Source organism: Apus apus, chromosome 2 (genome assembly GCF_020740795.1).
Source record: "Apus apus isolate bApuApu2 chromosome 2, bApuApu2.pri.cur, whole genome shotgun sequence".
Taxonomy (NCBI): domain Eukaryota; kingdom Metazoa; phylum Chordata; class Aves; order Apodiformes; family Apodidae; genus Apus; species Apus apus.
Window position 1 is genome coordinate 93,398,393 of NC_067283.1, and position 17,077 is coordinate 93,415,469.

General features: G+C 40.6%; 1 protein-coding gene across 1 annotated transcript; it reads left to right on the top strand.

The window, feature by feature from the left end:
* The first annotated feature begins 36 nt into the window (after nucleotides 1-36).
* Nucleotides 37-16,126, top strand: CAVIN4 (caveolae associated protein 4). The gene is made up of 2 exons (XM_051609249.1): nucleotides 37-884; nucleotides 14,031-16,126. Exons 1-2 carry the CDS (start codon nucleotides 474-476, stop codon nucleotides 14,700-14,702), a joined length of 1,083 nt encoding a protein of 360 aa, XP_051465209.1. The 5' UTR covers nucleotides 37-473; the 3' UTR covers nucleotides 14,703-16,126.
* Nucleotides 16,127-17,077: the final 951 nt, after the last annotated feature.

Here is a 17,077-nt window from a genome sequence, read left to right on the forward strand (position 1 = left end):
GCAGCAAGCTGAAGACCTGAAGTTGTTTTGCTGGAAAAAAAACAACCATGTTCATTTTCCTGACCACTCTTTGAATTCCCTGTGAGGAAAGCACTCCAGTAACAAGAAAGCAAAAGTAGATCGTTAAAAATATGCAGGTTTGCTTTCCTGCTTAATTAGTAAGTTACTTAACTTTCCTGGATTAACACTAATAACTTCATCAGCACAGAAGCGTGACCCTTTAAACGTATGTTCCTTTCCAGACATTGCTTCCTAATTTTAGGGGTTTCATGTTGCTGAAACTATCCGAACAATCATGTGTGGATATTTTGTAGTCAGAACTATGTGAGCAAGCTCCAGGAGCGGCGTTTCACGCCCTACTTTGAGCGCCGCCGGAGCCAGCTGTCGCCCTGGCTCCCCACAGCAGCCCCAGAACCGCTCTGGCAGGATCACCGAAACTTCTCCTGCTGCCCTCCCGGCGGGAGGCAGGCAAAATGGAGCGCTGTGAAATCACCTCAGAGGCTGACAAAACCCACCAAAATCGTCTCTCCAGCGTCACGGAGGAGGATGAAGAACAAGACGCAGCTTACACGATTTTGACGGTCCTGGACAAAGTGGCCAACATTGTGGACAGCGTACAGGCGAGCCAGAAAAGGATAGAGGAGAGGCACAGGGAGATGGAAAACGCCATCAAGACCATACAGATTGACATTTTGAAGCTTGCCCAGGCTCATGGCAATACAGGCTACACGGTGAACAAGTTGCTGGAGAAAACCCGCAAAGTCAGCTCCACCATGAAGGAGGTGCGGGCACGCGTGGAGAGGCAGAGCGCCAACGTGAGGAAGGTGGAAGCCAAACAACAGGAGATGCTGAGGAAAAACAAATTCCGGGTCGTAATCTACCAGGTAACCATCAGCCTAATTTCTTGCAGTGCTGTCATTGTGCCACCTCCTTGGTAGCCACTGGTGTATTTTATGCTTTCTTTTACATCATGTTGTGCTCCCCGCTGCCTTTCTGCATGAACCTACTGATGGCAGCACACACAGCCTATTATTAGTGTTGGTAGGTTTCTGAGCCAGTCGTGTAAGATTAACTGCAGATCAGCAAGGACTATTTGTTGCCTCTCTGAAAGGTAATATGAGGGAGGCCCTGTAAATCTTGTCATACAAACCATGCCTGACATTCATCCCTGTTATTTTTTTCACCGTATTAGGTAGGAGTCTACATAGCAAAAGTGTTTGAAGGCTCTCTGGAACACAGTCTTTCTTCTAATGCTAAGTTCAAAACATACGGTTGATTTAACTTGCAGCATTACCCTGACTGTTGTATTGCTACCAACTTGAGGCTTCTTTCATTGTCTCAGTCTAGAGCAGTATATGCACAAACTGAAGCTCAGACCCACAAACCCTTCATGAGAGCAAGTAATACCTGGCATGCTCTGATTTGGAAATGGTTTTACCCAGCACTCTTCTATTGGGCAAGCAAATCTTACCTTTTTGTTTACTGACCTCATTGTAGGATGTTCCTTGTTCTTACAAACTATTGTCTTCGAACAGAAGTTTCATGAAATGGTGCAGTCTTGCCTACATTCATACAAGCAGACAGCACAGGCAGGTTGTGGGCTCTGTCAGTTGCTAGTGAGTGCTATGAAACCCATTTGTTTCACAGCCTGAGCTTGCCATTTGCTGAAACTTCCCAGTTCCCCAGGTCAATAGAAAATAACACTGTTTCATCTTTTGCCAGAGGCATAGTTTGCCCTTCATACCAGCAAGCCCCCAAAGCTTCTTTCAAACGAGTTGTATTCATCATTAGGCGTTCTTGAAAATACCAGCCCTCGTGGGTAACATGATGCACACCCATCACCCAGCCTCACACCCTGCTCTTGCATCTGTTTGTACATAAATAACATCACTTGCAATGAATGGAGCTGTGTGTTTCAGCATAGCTGACAAATTCTTCTGCATAATCTAGCTTTCTTAACTACTTCATTTTCTACTATTGGGAAAAAAAAAACTTTTTTAAAACAAAAGAACTAAAACCAAAACCAAACAGTGCTGAAGGTAGGAAATGTTACCTCTTTAGTATTATGTTGGTACCATATGCAGCCAAATTGTGCCTCTCAGAATTTCTAACTGAATGATCTACTATGGGTGTTCAGGAGAAAGCATGGGCACAATTTGACCTGTTATTACAATTATTGCAATCCCACTGTTATGATGGAATAGAAAACAGGCGCTTTTGCTTTTTCCTTGCAGATAATTTCCCAGCTAAAGGTAATAAATATCTCTGACTCCCTTGGTTAATGGCATGATGCCATTTCATTGATGGGCCTTTACCATAATGTTTTGCATCAGAATCAATGCTTTGAAAATGTTTCTTCTTAAAACAAGCGTTTTCATGCTCTTGATTTATGGCAGTGCAGGCATCCTGCTGGTGTGCCAAGACCTGCATGTCTGAAGCTTGGCTACGATGAGTGGGTGTCTGTTAATAGCTACAGAATCAGAGTACTCCCTTCACTGTATTTTACAAATGGGTATAACCAAGTTGTTTACTTGGTGGCTGTGAGTGACAGCTCTCTGTAGTGAGATTTTTTTCTGATGAACCACTGAGGACATTGTGATAAAGCCAATGACCTGTGTGTAGCTGACATTAAATGCCTACGTGGGCGAGTGCACGTGGGTTTTAGTTTTAACTTTTGCCAGAACATCGACATACAAGGAAAAGGGAAACACCAATTAAATCCTAAAGATTTTCTTTCAAGTGGATAGCTTTGATCTTATCATTTGATGGAGTAGGAAGGATGAAAAGGATCACTGGCTGAAGAAGATTGTCCCAAGAGGCCTCAGCCATGATGAAAAGTGTTGGCAATATCCTCGCATTAAAAAGAGACAAAGTGATCATCCATGAGCATAACAATTAGGGAAATTGAGAGCATTGGCTTTTAAAAGGCCATATTGTTGAGGAAAAGCTTTGGTAGCAGGCAGCTCTCCTCCTCAGGCTGATTGCTTGATTAAAAATGCCAGGTTACTTCAGACTTTCTAGGGAGGTCTGTGACCCTGGAGTGCTGTGTGCCCTGAGTATGGTAGTGAACGCAAAGGACATTACAGGTTGTGCAGGATCGCTGTTCACTTCTGTTCAGGTTAGAGCAGCCAGCTGTGAGATATCATTTCTCTGCAGTCAAAGAGCATCTAGCAATTCAACACATTCTGACTAAGTTATTCAGAAATGAAAGGGGATTTTCCTTTTTTTTTTTTTTTTTTTTTTTTTCCTCCCTAGTTCTGAAAGAACTTGTTTCATTTGCTCTTCTGCATGTTCTACAGATCCCCCTTCGAACGTGAGCTTGCAGTCACCAGAAAGTCCGTGTTATAGTTACTGGGCTCTTTCTATTATTACTTTATTTAAAGACCTTAAACAAGTACAACCTTCCTGTGAAGGGGCACATGCATTTCTTTCACTCACTGCTGTCTGATGTTTAAAATTAGTGGACAGTCACAGTGGACATGTCAGGAACCAAGTAAGGTTATGGCTTGACTGGCCCACACAGCCATGTTACAACCGACCTGTTTGCACTGCAATTGCTCCAGCACACACATGAGAGGCTAGCAGAAGCAGCCTTTTGTATGCCATTCATATTATGCATAAATAAATTAAAATATAAATGGCTTCTTCTGGCCACTGTCCTCCTGCAGCATAATGGCTTTGATAGTAAAAATAGTGACATCAAGATGGGGACGATATTCTGCAAACCTAAAGTGGAAACACTTCCATCTGAAGTGGCAGTAAATACCCAGGTTTTACAAGCTCAGGAGATGAGGTTGCAAATCCAGATGCAGATCCAAGTACCTGATGCACAACAGTGTGTCCACCAGCAGAATTTTAGTTGCTGCTGTTCTGAGGAAAACCTGTGAGAGTAACCATGACATGAAAGACAGCAAATATAACACTTCTATTTAAAAAAAAAAAAAAAGGACAAAATAAACTATTTGAACCATTACTATTGATCTGATACCATTTGGGCATAGAAATGGCAGGCTCAGAAGGGGCCGAACAGGATGCAGAACAGGATTGTTAGTGCCATGGAGTTAAATAGCTCACTAAAAAGCTCACCATATTGTGCTAGGTAACTCGTATTTGACCATTTTTCAGTTTCACAGAAACAGGAGAGGTCTTATCCTTTCTCATATTTATATACCTGATGTCTTAACTGAGATAACCTGGAAAAATAACAGTTAACAGTGGATTGTGCTGGAATGGGAAGTGAGGCTTGCAATGGGTTTCTAGAAGGATTTGCCTCTAAGACTGTCTTTATCAACTGTGTAATATTTTCATTGAAGACCTTGGCACAGAAAAAGATGTGGATACTAATAAAATATGCTAGAAATGAGGAGCTGTCAGTCCAGAGAAAGAAATATAGACAAGAAACTAAATAATCTTTAGATCTGGAATGATTCTAATCTAAGCGTACACAGTGTCAGCTCCTGTACTTAGCAAAGCCCTTGTAGTTGGCTTGTCTTCTGAGGTCAGATGGTTTGGAAAGGACAGAAAATGGTGTGTTAATTGCTCACAAGATGACCAAGAGCCCATTTGATGGTATGGCTCTTAAAAAAAGTGATATGTGGGCACGAAATGCTTTAGGCAAGATATTTCCAGAAGAGGTAGACTGCTGGTGCCTTTGCCACAAACACTTCAGAACCCACCTGGACTACCATGTTAAGCTCTGAGCCCTCCTCTTGAAGTAAGTTGTGTTCAAACTGAACAGGTTTGGAAAATGACTATTAGAGCTACCAGAGGAATGAAAAACCCTGGTGCATGTGAGGAGATCAGGAGGTCCCAGTTCTGAGAGGTTGTGGCTGTCATTTACACATATATTTGGGCATGGATGGGGAGTCAAGTAAAGTCCATTGGCAAGAAGATTACATGGGTGTAAACTGTCCATGAGTCAGCTCAAGTCAGAAACCAAAAATGGGTTCTTAGTCCTGGAGACATGAGGGTCTGGCTAAAGCCTTCTGCTAGAACACATGGAGAGAAGGGAAAACCTAATTTGCAGTTAAAGTGGAGTCTGAATGCTTCCTGGAAAAAAGGTGGCATAGGTTGACTGCCTGTGACAGCAGAGCACTGGCCTCAGCCACAAAGGCCTCAGCAGCCGAACAACACAGGGCCTTTGTCAGAGTATTGTGGCATAAAACTTATAAATATTTTTACACCTGGAACAGGTAATAGCCTTGGCTGAGACTACAGAGAACAAAAGAAACCCAAGGGTTGTGCCAGAGAGTGTAGCGAGAGTCCTTTGTTTGCAGTGTCAAGCCCAGTCCTTCAGTTCAAAGCACTGAGCTGTCCCCATACTGTACAGCCACCACTGGCAGAGTGGCAGAGCCAGCAATGGAGTAATGGGGACAGCCAAGAAAGTAATAAATTATCTGTGATTTTTAGAAAAAAAATGTATCTTTTTCAACCAGCTAAAGCAAAACTATATTTCTAGGAATGTGTTCACAAGGAAAGAGGAGAAAGGGAAATTTAAAAAACAAACAAACAACCCCACAAAAAAACCCACAAAAACCAAAATCCAAACAAAAAAGAAGCTTTTTGGGCCATTTCTGTGTTCCTAAAATGAAATAGGCTGCATATTTCACAATTAGACAATTGCTGTTGATAGCAATTATATATTTGATGCTGCATGAATTGATCTGGTGCAACTGGAGTCCCCTGACCTGTTCCTTTGTGGTGATCCTCACAAAGGACAGGCATGCAGCTGCTCAGGGCTGCCATTGATTTTTCTCCACCTATTAGCACTGAGTGGTGGAAACAACTGATATTAATTTACATTTGCACTGAATGCAGTTGTTCAGCATTTTGCTTGTGGTTGGCCTGCAGGCTAGCAGAAGAGTATAGCTACATCACGAGCCTCTTGTGTCATGCCTCTTCCCCATGGTCCTAGAGGCTGCCTGGAGTGACTTATCGACCAGAGCTGTGGCCACTGTGGGCACACACGAGTCTTCAGCAGTTGCATTCATGCCTGAGGCCCCAGTTCAGGAGTGGACTCTGGGGACATGCAGTTGGGTTTTGTATTCTCATCACTACTGAAGACAGCTGAATCTTACTCCTTTAGCACAGGAATAAAGTTCATGAGAACAGCACAGGCACAGATGGGAGGGACATGTAAAGTCATTAACAGCAAGATCCATCTTGTCAGACATTAGACACGAGTAATGCAGATGTCTGTACGTTTGGTCTGTAGAGTCTCTTCAAATTAGCAGGAGCCTGATTCACCTGAAATCTTGTATACTTCTACTTCTAGATACAGTTTCTACTGTGTAACTACCTGTTCTCTCCATTGAGTTGAAAGGCTATCCAGAAGAAAATTCAAATTGAGACGTGATTACTCAGGTGTCACCGTTTGACTCAGGTCCGACAACAACGCTCTCGATCCCCTCCCCCCCCACCCAGTCAGGGAAGGAGAGAGAGAAAAGGAGAGAGACTTGGCTGGATTGAAAACTAAACTACACAGCTTTAATTAAGACACTAATGAATCACACAAGAAAATATATACAATTATATACAGATATATTCAGATATGGGCAAAAGCCTCTCGCCTCCCCCCACCCCCAGCAACTCCCACAGCACTCCCCTGAACTGGGAAGAGTCCCGAGAAATCCCGGAGCCGCTGCTGGAGAAAGCGGAGAGTTATGAGGGTCAGGAGAGCTCGAGCCTAAGGGTCGGCGGTGATGGATGAGCAGAGTCCTCCCCGGACGCCGGCCATGGACGGAAGGAAGCAGGCGAGAAGAAGGAGGAAGCTGTCTTCTAAGATCTCTGTCCTTCCTCTGAGCTTACGTAGATATATGGAATGGAATATCTTTGGCCAATTTTGCTGTCTGTCTAACTCAGCCTCCCACGGGGGGGTCAGAGATCTCCCCATAGTGTCTGAGCCGGCAGAGTGAAGGTGTAACCTTGAAACCTCAGTAGTTAGAAAAACATTCCACTGTCTTATCAGCCTAGCAGAACACACAGTTGCTAGTTACAAGAAAGCTTACTGAAGGAAAAAAAAATCAGTGAAAAGAAAAATTGGCTTAATCCTGGCTCAAGCCAGGACATCAGGCAGATGAGTTCAGGAGTTCCCCATGGATGGCTGGGTTTCTATTGTACTTCCCTGCTCTACCAATCCTGCAAGAGCAGTCACCTTTTGAGGAATGAATTACTCAAAACATGACAAAGCACATTTTTTTGTCTTATCACATCTTTTGATCGCTCTTTCTCCTCTACTGACAAAGGGTTTGTATCTACAGATAAATTGGAAGTAAGAAGTCCCACCCGTTTGATTGCAAACCTGTGGACTGACCTGTGGAGCTGTTCCCCAGGCTAGCTCTGTAAAACAATAGCAAAGCAAAAAAGTGTGAAGCTTTATTTTCCCCTGGAGCTGCAGTAGTCCTTTCTATGCAGCATGTGGTGGCCTGGAGCCAAGGGATGTGGTATAACTGGGTATCACTTGCTTATTGCCTGCTGCTTGCTGCAGTCAGATAATGAGAGCATGAGCTAGGGTTCTTTACAGACATTGTATGCTCCCGGTTAAATTAATGAATTTCTCAGAAATTAAAGAAGAGGGATGTGTATTATGATTCACCAAAGAGAAGCAAGGGGGACTGACTGTTCTGGCCAGGCTGCTTTTTCATGATGTAAAAATACTTCTAAATGCAAGCAACAGCACTTGGCCATGAAGTCTTATGTGCTAAAAAGTGTTTATTCTCTGTCTGCGTTACTTGATAAAATCTCTTAGGTGCCCTTCTAAAATAGTCCTATTTCTGTCTCATCTGAGCAGCTTTTTGGCATGATGCAGAGATTTTGACATGGCATATTTGCAGAAAAAAAAAATCAAGGGATCACTTGAGATTTATAAAGCTTCGCTATTAACTGTTAGAATATGAGTAAAAGTACGGAATGATTTGTAATTGATTATTCATCAGTGGTTTCATGTTGATTTAGATGGAGCACAATCTCAAGATGTTTTAGTTATTTACCTTGGCTGCCAGTTTGAATCATAAATCATTAATTTAACATGCAAATTTCTAGGTATTTTTAAAATATTGTGGCAATGTGGTCTCCTGTCCATATGATTTGCATCACCAGTTGTCATAGACACGGCAGCAGTGCCAGACCAGGCACTGAGTGGCCTTCAACCATTTTGCTGCTTCATGCTCTGCTTTGGAATTGTCAGGTGATCACCAGTCCCATCTGTGTTTATGTCAGTCATCACCTGCACCTTCCCTGTCACACATCCCAAGGCTGAAAGATCTTTTTCAGTGACCTTTTCCCTGTGCAACACAATGACTCAAAATTACGGAGTGTCACCTGTCTCTCCTCCCTACTTTTCCAGTGAGAAGTTCCTTTAGGAACCCTGTGAGTCTTCATTTTATATATCTGTATATATAAAATATATCATTAGATATATAATTTATTTGGTTTATATCTATATAACATTTAATTATTTCATGGCATTCTGGTTTTCTCTGATATTGTTTTTGTATTTTAAAAAGTTTTGTTCTGCTAAAGTTATAATTGAAATTAGATAAGAGTTGAGAGCTGATAACAGTTGCTGTTATTAAAGTTTGTTAGAATTACCTTTTCAAGCTATTTGAAAAGAGAATGAAAAACTGGTTTATAGTGCTTCTAGGATATATTAACACACAGGACTATATATATATATTATTTATATTTTTTTTTTCCTTCTTGCCCACTCTAGAAGTTCAGTCTTGGCTTTGAAATACAAACCCAGAACATGTGTGAAAAAAAATAATAAAAGAAAGGACAAGGGGAGTAAAGCTCCTGAACTAGCCACATCCATTAAACCCTCTCATATAACTTTTTTTAAAAAAATTTTTAAATGGAATTATAATAATATTATTGCTGAAATTATAATTTAATTAATGTACTTAAAGCCAAAGTATTGCTGTAGAGTGACACTATGTCACCGTTTTTTTTAGTGAATCTAGCAGACTCTAAATTAGCAGCACAATATTTAAAATGAAAATAATACTTTTGCTGCTATTAATTATTGATCCCATCTGTACTTACAAAGATAAAGAGTGGAGATTTTTTAAATAACCCTTTTTCCCTTGCACAGCCTCACTGACCTCACTGAAGACGTGACATTCCTCTTCCAGCAGCCCCCTTGGCTTGTTTACTCCCTCGTTCAGCAGTAAGAAAGAAAGGTGCTATTAGAGCTGACCTGATCTTTGCCAGGACACCACTGTAGCAAAATACCTGAGACATCACTAAGCCATTTGCTCTGCCTTTTTCCCATCTTTCCCTGCCCAGAGACGAGAAGAGCCTGACTATGCAGGCAGGGTTATCAAGCAGGCACAATTCGAGCCAGTCTCTTTACCCCTCCCTCCCCCTCCAGTTTTCAATTCTCTGAGCATTGCCACCTTGAGAGTCTCATAACATTGATTAGGGGCACTGCCACATTTAAGATTCTTTGCCTATTGTTTTTAAGGCTTCTGTGAGGTGAAAAAGAGTCTGCACCTTTTGCTTTGTGTAGTTTAAGGAGTCAGTGTGTTATTCCTCCTTGTTATATTCTATGGGAGAAAAATGCCACTGCTGTGATCTCTTCCTTGAGGCCTGTGTGAAGGACTCAGACTACATCCCTTTGAAAATTTTCTAATTGGTGAATTAAACTGAAATAGGAGCAAAGGAAGAAAATCACAATGACAAGGTCAGATTTCTTGGGAAGCCAGTGTTAGAAGCATCTGGCTTTCATATTCAGTGTCCCCAGCACCATCCACTCAAACACAGACTGTGCTGGCCTAATTCACCAAATCTGAGGTTTACTCATATGTTTGCTTTGTATTCAGCCAAGCCCTTAAAAACTCTTTGCCTAGTTGTATTTGAGAAGTTAAGTCTAGGAAAAGCCAAAATTCAGGTTTAAAATGCTTTCTTAGTAAACTTACCATGCCAGGGGCGTCACCAGCCACTCCTGAATTGTACGATTGTCCTGTTATTACTTTGTCTTTTGCCTGTTAAAGTTGTTAAGAAACAATCCACACAGCAGTGGATCCAAATAACCTTACAGCTTTGTGGCCACTGTATTTCTCTCCCTGCCCAGCTGAACTGCAGAGGTTTCCCAGGCTTTCCCCTCACCATTGTGAACAACGCAGTCCTCCCTCCGCTGCTATAGAACATGAAGTCTTCCAGACCTCATTTCCTTCCACATACCTACATTTTTCCAAAATAATTCCAGTTTCAACAACACACCATCTCATCTGACTCCTTTCTCCCTTCTCCCCTCCTGCACCCGTTCATAACACACACATCCTCTTCTCAGTACCCCCATCACCTGTCAAAAATGTAGGGTCCAGAACTACAAGCAAGGTACCTGTGCTGTGGTATGTTTTTCTCAGGACAGATGTCAGCTGGGAGGATAGATGGAATGACTCGCAACACAGCTGGCTCCTCAGCAGAGAGCTTATTTCTTTGTGCCTGAGCTCAGCTCCATTCTCAAATCTGTGGAAAATGCCCCAATGTTTATGTGTTAGTGGAGGGACTGTGTAATGGTGAGAAGGTGGGAGCTGTCTAGTGAGCATAAATGCTACACTTTTTGTTCAAAAACAAGACAGCCTCCAAATCAACCATTTATGTGACTGATTTTCCAACTTTTTTCTTACAGGGGAAGGAAAAAAAATGGTTTTGTTTTAAAAGGTTTGGGTCTATTTTTAGTGTGTTGAATGGTGGACTAACTTTTCAGATTACGGCCAACGAGCATACCAGGACCAGTGTGAGCACCCTCTGCAGGGCCTACCTTCTCCAGGTGCTCCATCTAGGAGGCGTGTTGAAAGGAAAGGGAAATGATCAGCTTCCATTGATTTGTTTCTTAGTTTCTGGTTCTGGCGTGTACGTGTCTTTGGTTTTTGCCAGCAGGAGGGGCAAACAGAGTACATGTCTTCTGTATTAACCGATAGACAGACCATGTGTCTGCACTCCTCTTTCCTCAAGAAATCAGATTTAAAATACCTGACTGTTCAGTATCATCTTTTACTGTGAAACAATCCTGTCATCATTTTATTTGAGCACTTACAAATATAGCCTAAAGATTCTCCGTCACCTCCCATGACGTGGTGGTGGCAGATACAAGTCCTTCCTAGCCAAATGCTTAAGTAGATTTTTAACTAAAAGCTTGCAAGTAGCATCATCAGTTGCTCCACTCCTTCTCACCCTCCCCTAAGACTGGGCTGCTCAGTCCTGTTATTTCCGGTCCCACCTGCTTTCAAGCTAAGAAGAAAGTTGTCGCCTAGTTTAGGGCTTTATCCTGTGCAACTGAAATCAGCAGGTGTTTGGTCTTTGCTTGTAATGAGTCTATAAACGTGATGGTAGTTATATGCTTTAACTCCATCTATTTCCCACCTGGTGCTAAAACTTACCATTCCTGCTTTAGGGAGGCTGCTTCTGCTGCTCTCTTCTCTCTGCCCCCTGATATCTAGTGATAAGAAGAAATGGGAGGGGCAGGAGAAAGGAAGCAGATGAGAAAGCTCTCCTACTGACCCTAAATCACTGTTTTTTATTATGAAACCTCTCTAGCATGCTAACCAGTTTCACTAATACTTTCCACTTGGGTAACATCTTCCAATCAGACATCTTGAGAGGAGACAGAAACACTAATCTTTAGCCTTGTTACATTTGGTTTTGCAGGATGTGTGCAGAAACTAAGAAATAGGAGAAAATCCAAGATTTGGCAAAGATCATTCCCAGAGTCTGTAGGAGAGTCAAAAATGTTCCTCAGGACCTGCAGCTCTAGTTTCTATGTCTAATCTGCAAGGTCTTCATCTCACACGTTGTTGTTCATAAGCCTTAATTCTAACAGGTATATGACAGTTCAAGTGCTCACTTGTTCAGCTAATAGACTGTAAAGCTAAATACAATAAAAATCTGGTAAACAATTGGCAAGAAGCACAGAAAAATTGTTTTTCCAAATGAAGACAGTTTAAATACTGCAGAGAAAGAAGTGTCTCTGGCTTCTCTGTATGTAAAAATTAACATTCACATCAACAGCAAACCCTATTCACCATTTTATATTCATTTCTACACGTACTGAAATTTCAGAGTAGTCATTCTGGAAACATTTTTGTCCCTGTTTCAGCTGAAGGATTGGGCTGTAATTTACAAACTTTGAGGAATTATTATGCAGCTGTGTTTTAGTTCATTTTCAGAAAAGAAGGGATTATGTTTATATATAGAAGTCTTTATATAATTAATGTTAATTTGAACATGTTAATGAAGATGATTATTAGCAAAGCATTGTAGTTTTGTTCCTGCTGATTTTGACAGATGAGTTGAATAACATACTGCTGTAATCAGTGCAACAAAATTTGTCCCTATTTTTTCTAAGCATTAGCAACTATTTTACTAGAGGACTTTTAAAAACTCCCAGGCACGATGAAATACTCTTAAGTGGGCTTTATCTGCTGCATAGCTTAATGTATTTTATTTTATGTATTGCTAGTACTCTGTAAAATAACTTTAAACATAACTTGCTACTGATGAGTCACTATGAAAAATGATGGCCATCTTTTTTGGCCAGAAATGCGTTCACAGCAAAATACTCAGTAAGACTGACCCATTCATCATGGGTTCACAAATTTTAATATCTATCCCATTTTCTGTATTAAGGTAATAATACCAAGAATAGAGTCCAGACACTGTCATGCCTCCAAAAATCACCTGAAGTAGCTACTGCTAATGGGAAAACAGTTTGGGGAAATTTTATGTAACTGTTGTATCTCTCTGCACCCAAAAGGGCTGCTCCTCTTGGGAGAAGAGCATGTGCACATAAACAGCGGGTAGGGATGAAGGGGCTGGTACTGTCCACCTCATATACCTCCTACAAGTTATGGATTTTCTATTCTGCATACTCTAGTACTTCTAGACAGAAGTGACTCACTGGCACTGAGCCATAAATTTATAATGGCCTTGCAGACAGCAGTCATCAGATACGGGGATCAGTTCTCTTAGGAGATTCTCCCTGTTCAGGTAAAGTGTACTTTTGTTTTTGTAAAGTGTACTTTTGTACTTTTGTTTTTGTTTTTTGGTTTGGTTTTGGTTTGGTTTTGGTTTTTTTACATATCCTCAACCATTAAGTGATTTTTGGTAAATTACTTGTTTTACTGTGGACGGCTATTTTTAAGTCCTCTGTGTGGCTTTTGAGTCTTGAGCCTCTAGCAGACCTCTTTGAAGGGCCTACATACATTCCTAGTGCTAAGACATCTAGGATAGTCACCACTTCCAAGTGTTCAGCTAATATGTGTCATGTATAATATAAATACCTAATACTGCATGCTCATTTGGGTCACCCAATCCAGTTTTTTCAGATGGAACAAATCAAGTTCATCTAAGCAATGGTGCAGTTGCTGAGTGAATTGTATGGAATTTGGTTAAGTGAATAACATTTAATTCATTTACTGACTTTGTCCTCTTGTGAAGCCAGCACATGTAAATTAATATGTTGGGGTTCATCCACCTCTGGCAGCAACAGAAATGTTTGCTAAGTTCCCAAAAGTAAAAACTGTCTTAGTGACAGGAAAGGACTGAAGCTACTGGTACCACTGTGGCACTCATTTGGAGACTGCACAGCTGACACAAGCCCAAGAGCCTCTTTTGTCTACAGGATGTCTCCTTTTATTGGTGAGGAATAACTGATGTGGGTCCAATCTCTGAGAAGCAGATAAGGTAAAAAAAAAATAATTTAGAAAGAACCAGACAAAATTGCTCTGAAAACCATCAGAGGCCAGTAAACATAGAACCCTGGCATTCATTAGCTTCAGGTAGAATCACACTTAAAATAAATTTTTAGTCAGACGTAGTGTCTTTACAGAAGTTGGTAAAGGTTTCTTCTGCCGTTTGTGTTTTGTACAGATCCTATACAATGGTACAAGCCTACCTTACATTGTTACAATATTATTACAATAATTTCAGCTAGAATTAATTAACTACAAGCCAACTAACAAACTGCTCGAATCACCATATTTTTAAAAAACACTTGCTGGAAGATGACTCTGTGCTTTCATTCACAGGAGGAAAGCGAGTGTCCTTCATCTCTCTCTGTTATCAAAGAAAGGACACCAGGTGAAACTCTAGAGGATGATTTCTTCCCACCTGATGATCTGTCTTCTGATGAAGAATATTATATTGAAGAAAGCAGAGCAACCCAGTTCAAGAAATCAGGTATGAGGCGCATAGATGATATCAAAAAGGCATTTTCAAGGGAAAACATGCAGCAGACGAGACAGAATTTTGGCAAGAAGGTAAAGAGGCTTCGAACTAGAATAGTGACCCCTGAGAGGAGAGAGAGGATCAGGCAGTCAGGAGAAAGACTGAAACAATCCGGGATGAGAATTAAGAAAACCATTTCACAAGCTGCCCCAACAAAGGAGACATTCAAGATCCATAAGAAGAATAAAGAGCGAACAGGAGCCGAAGGTCAGGAGGGGATTCAGGAAGCCGGTGTGCACATTGCCTCTGAGCTCCCAGCAGCAGAGCCCTTCACTGAAGAAATCTCTTACACAGAAGTGATCACTAAGGTAAAGAAAGACAAGAACAGTGCAACAAAAGGTGCTTCCGCATCGACTGAAAAAGGAGTCTCAATCCCAGAAGTTGTTCTTAAGCAGGAAGGAAAAGAAGGAGGAGGAGGAGGTGATGATGTCCCTTTGCTAGACTTAAAGCCATCGGCATACGGAATCAATTAGCAAACACACCCATACTATCCTTACTGAACAAGAGACAACACAGTATGTATTCACTCAGCTTTAGAAAAACGTGTGAATTTGTGTTATATCCCGAACCACGTGTTGGTGGAGTTCTCTCATTTACACAGGTGTCTGTAGTGTTGTCTTCCTGACAAAAGCCAAGCCATGCAAACTGAATGAAGGGGCTCCCTCCCCCTCCGTCTTGTAGCCGAAAGCCATCAATAACTTGGATGGAACTCGTGTCAAAGGGAGATGGATATCTGCTATATTTTCAAGACTGATTTAGCAGTCACTTTACAGCCTAATCACTCTTTCGTTTTACATATAACAGTATAAAAATTACTTCAATTGTCATATACCAAGTCTTCTAATCAGAAAATAATAACAAAGCTATTACTTCATGTTAACAAAAGAAAGAACTATGGAAAATGTCAATTTAGCTATGCATAACTTTTTGTTTAAGGGCCCTCACTGAAACAGCAGGAGGAGGAAATTCCTGCTTTATCCAGGGTGTGACAAAATGTGGCAGGAATGGTAGGTTTCTGAGTAAATTGTATGTCTTCTCAGTGGAAAAAAGAAGCTCCTGAAATGACAAATTATTTCCAGAGTTCTGGAAGAGGAAGGTTTGACGTATGTAAGCAATGCATTTTCTGCACTTAATGGAATAAGAATAAAAAAGCAGAAAATATTAAATATGGAATAGCAGAAGGAAAAGAGAATGGGGTATTGTATTCATGTTTTGGAAAGATGCAATCGTGAGAAAGGCAAGGGTACAAAGCAGTAAAAGACAAATAAGATTAATGTATGGGTTCTGGATAAATAGAGGAGAAATACAGAATATTGTAACTGAAGTTTCCTCAAGATCTTTTAAAGAATTGTTACTCTATCCAGAGGATCATAGGGCTTATGAACATAACTGACCAGACAAGGGAATTATTTTGCTTTCCATTCTCTGTGCTTTTTCTGAGCTTCACCACAATTAAAATCTATTCTACAAAGCTGCTGAAGTACAGGGCCAATCCATAACCCAATTCTCTGTTTCCTATCATCATCATTATTGACCAGCCGCAGCCTCAGGGATTATGAGACAGACACCCTTTGGAATATGGAATGCTGTTTATTTGCAACACTCAGGAGCCAGTGTCCTGACATCAGATATGTTTCTAAACACGACCACTACACTGACATGGGGTGCAGGACTGAATTGCTTTCTTCATTCTTAAATAGAGTTGCCTTCAAAGCACTAATCTAAAGCAATGTTTGTCAATACTATATATGTGAAACTTGTACAATATTGCCAAATTGTATTGTATTTGATATATCAGATTCATTTTAACAGCATACTTGGTTATCTGTATACATTGTTTGAAGAATCCCAGCTAATTGTTAATCTATAATTTAAATATAATTAGTTTGATTTCAAATATTCTGCCTTCCAGTTCTTTAATTTAGTCTGGTCTACATCACACTTGAAGTGAAACAGCTTTAGCTGTAATAACTAGGGGACATCGGTTGGGGAAGATCGATGTTATACCATGTCAGTGACATTTCAAATCAAATTAACATTGTCAAATAGAAGCGGGAAGGAAGGGCAGGATAGGGCAAGAGAGAGAGACAGAGAGAGGAAAACGTTGCTTTCAACAGTAAATTGTCCATCTCCACAGGACTTAATTACATGCAAAAGAAACAAAAAAGGGAGGGGGGTTGCTTATAGGATAGATTGGAGGTTTTGTTTGGTTGGTTTTTTACTAGTTACAGGAAGTCTTTTCTGGAACTGGGTGACAGTATGTTCTTCCAATTTCATATAAAACTGTTGCTATATTCAGTGAAATACAGTATAATTTGTCTAGTTCTTCTGTAATATGGCCTGCATTCTGTTCTGCAAGATTTTACATTTTCGTAATCTGATAAACAGGGTTTAGTTATTTAAATGAAAATGTGAAAGTTCAAAGAATTTATTTGCATTTTATGTACAGCAGAACATGAAGTGCTAGAAGATAGTAGCCTATATATATGCTACATATAGCATTTAATTTTCTCATTTTACTTGACAAAGAAAGGAAGTCATGCAGTTTCCACAGAGCTTATCATGTAGCACAGCATATAACCTCTATCAAAAAATATTTTCTTATTACTTCTAACTGCAACTGTTTAGAGAATTGCTTTCATAGTACTGGGTTCTTTGGGCATGTGAAGTACGCTCTTCATTTTAAGTTATCATCAATGTTATTTACTTGAATTTTACATACAGCAGGAGATCAAAGTTAATTTACTCCAAAATTCTCAATGAAATGGGTTGATGTGCAGTTGTACTGCAGGGGGGCCTGGAGTATATTTTTCAAACAGGTTGTTTCACTTGGTAAAATAATCTCACC

Excerpts from the sequence above, each read along its gene's own strand:
- CAVIN4 (XM_051609249.1), top strand. The coding sequence starts at position 474 with ATGGAGCGCTGTGAAATCACCTCAGAGGCTGACAAAACCCACCAAAAT. Across the intron at positions 885-14,030 it reads TCCGGGTCGTAATCTACCAG|GAGGAAAGCGAGTGTCCTTC; the intron begins GTAACCATCAGC and ends TTTCATTCACAG.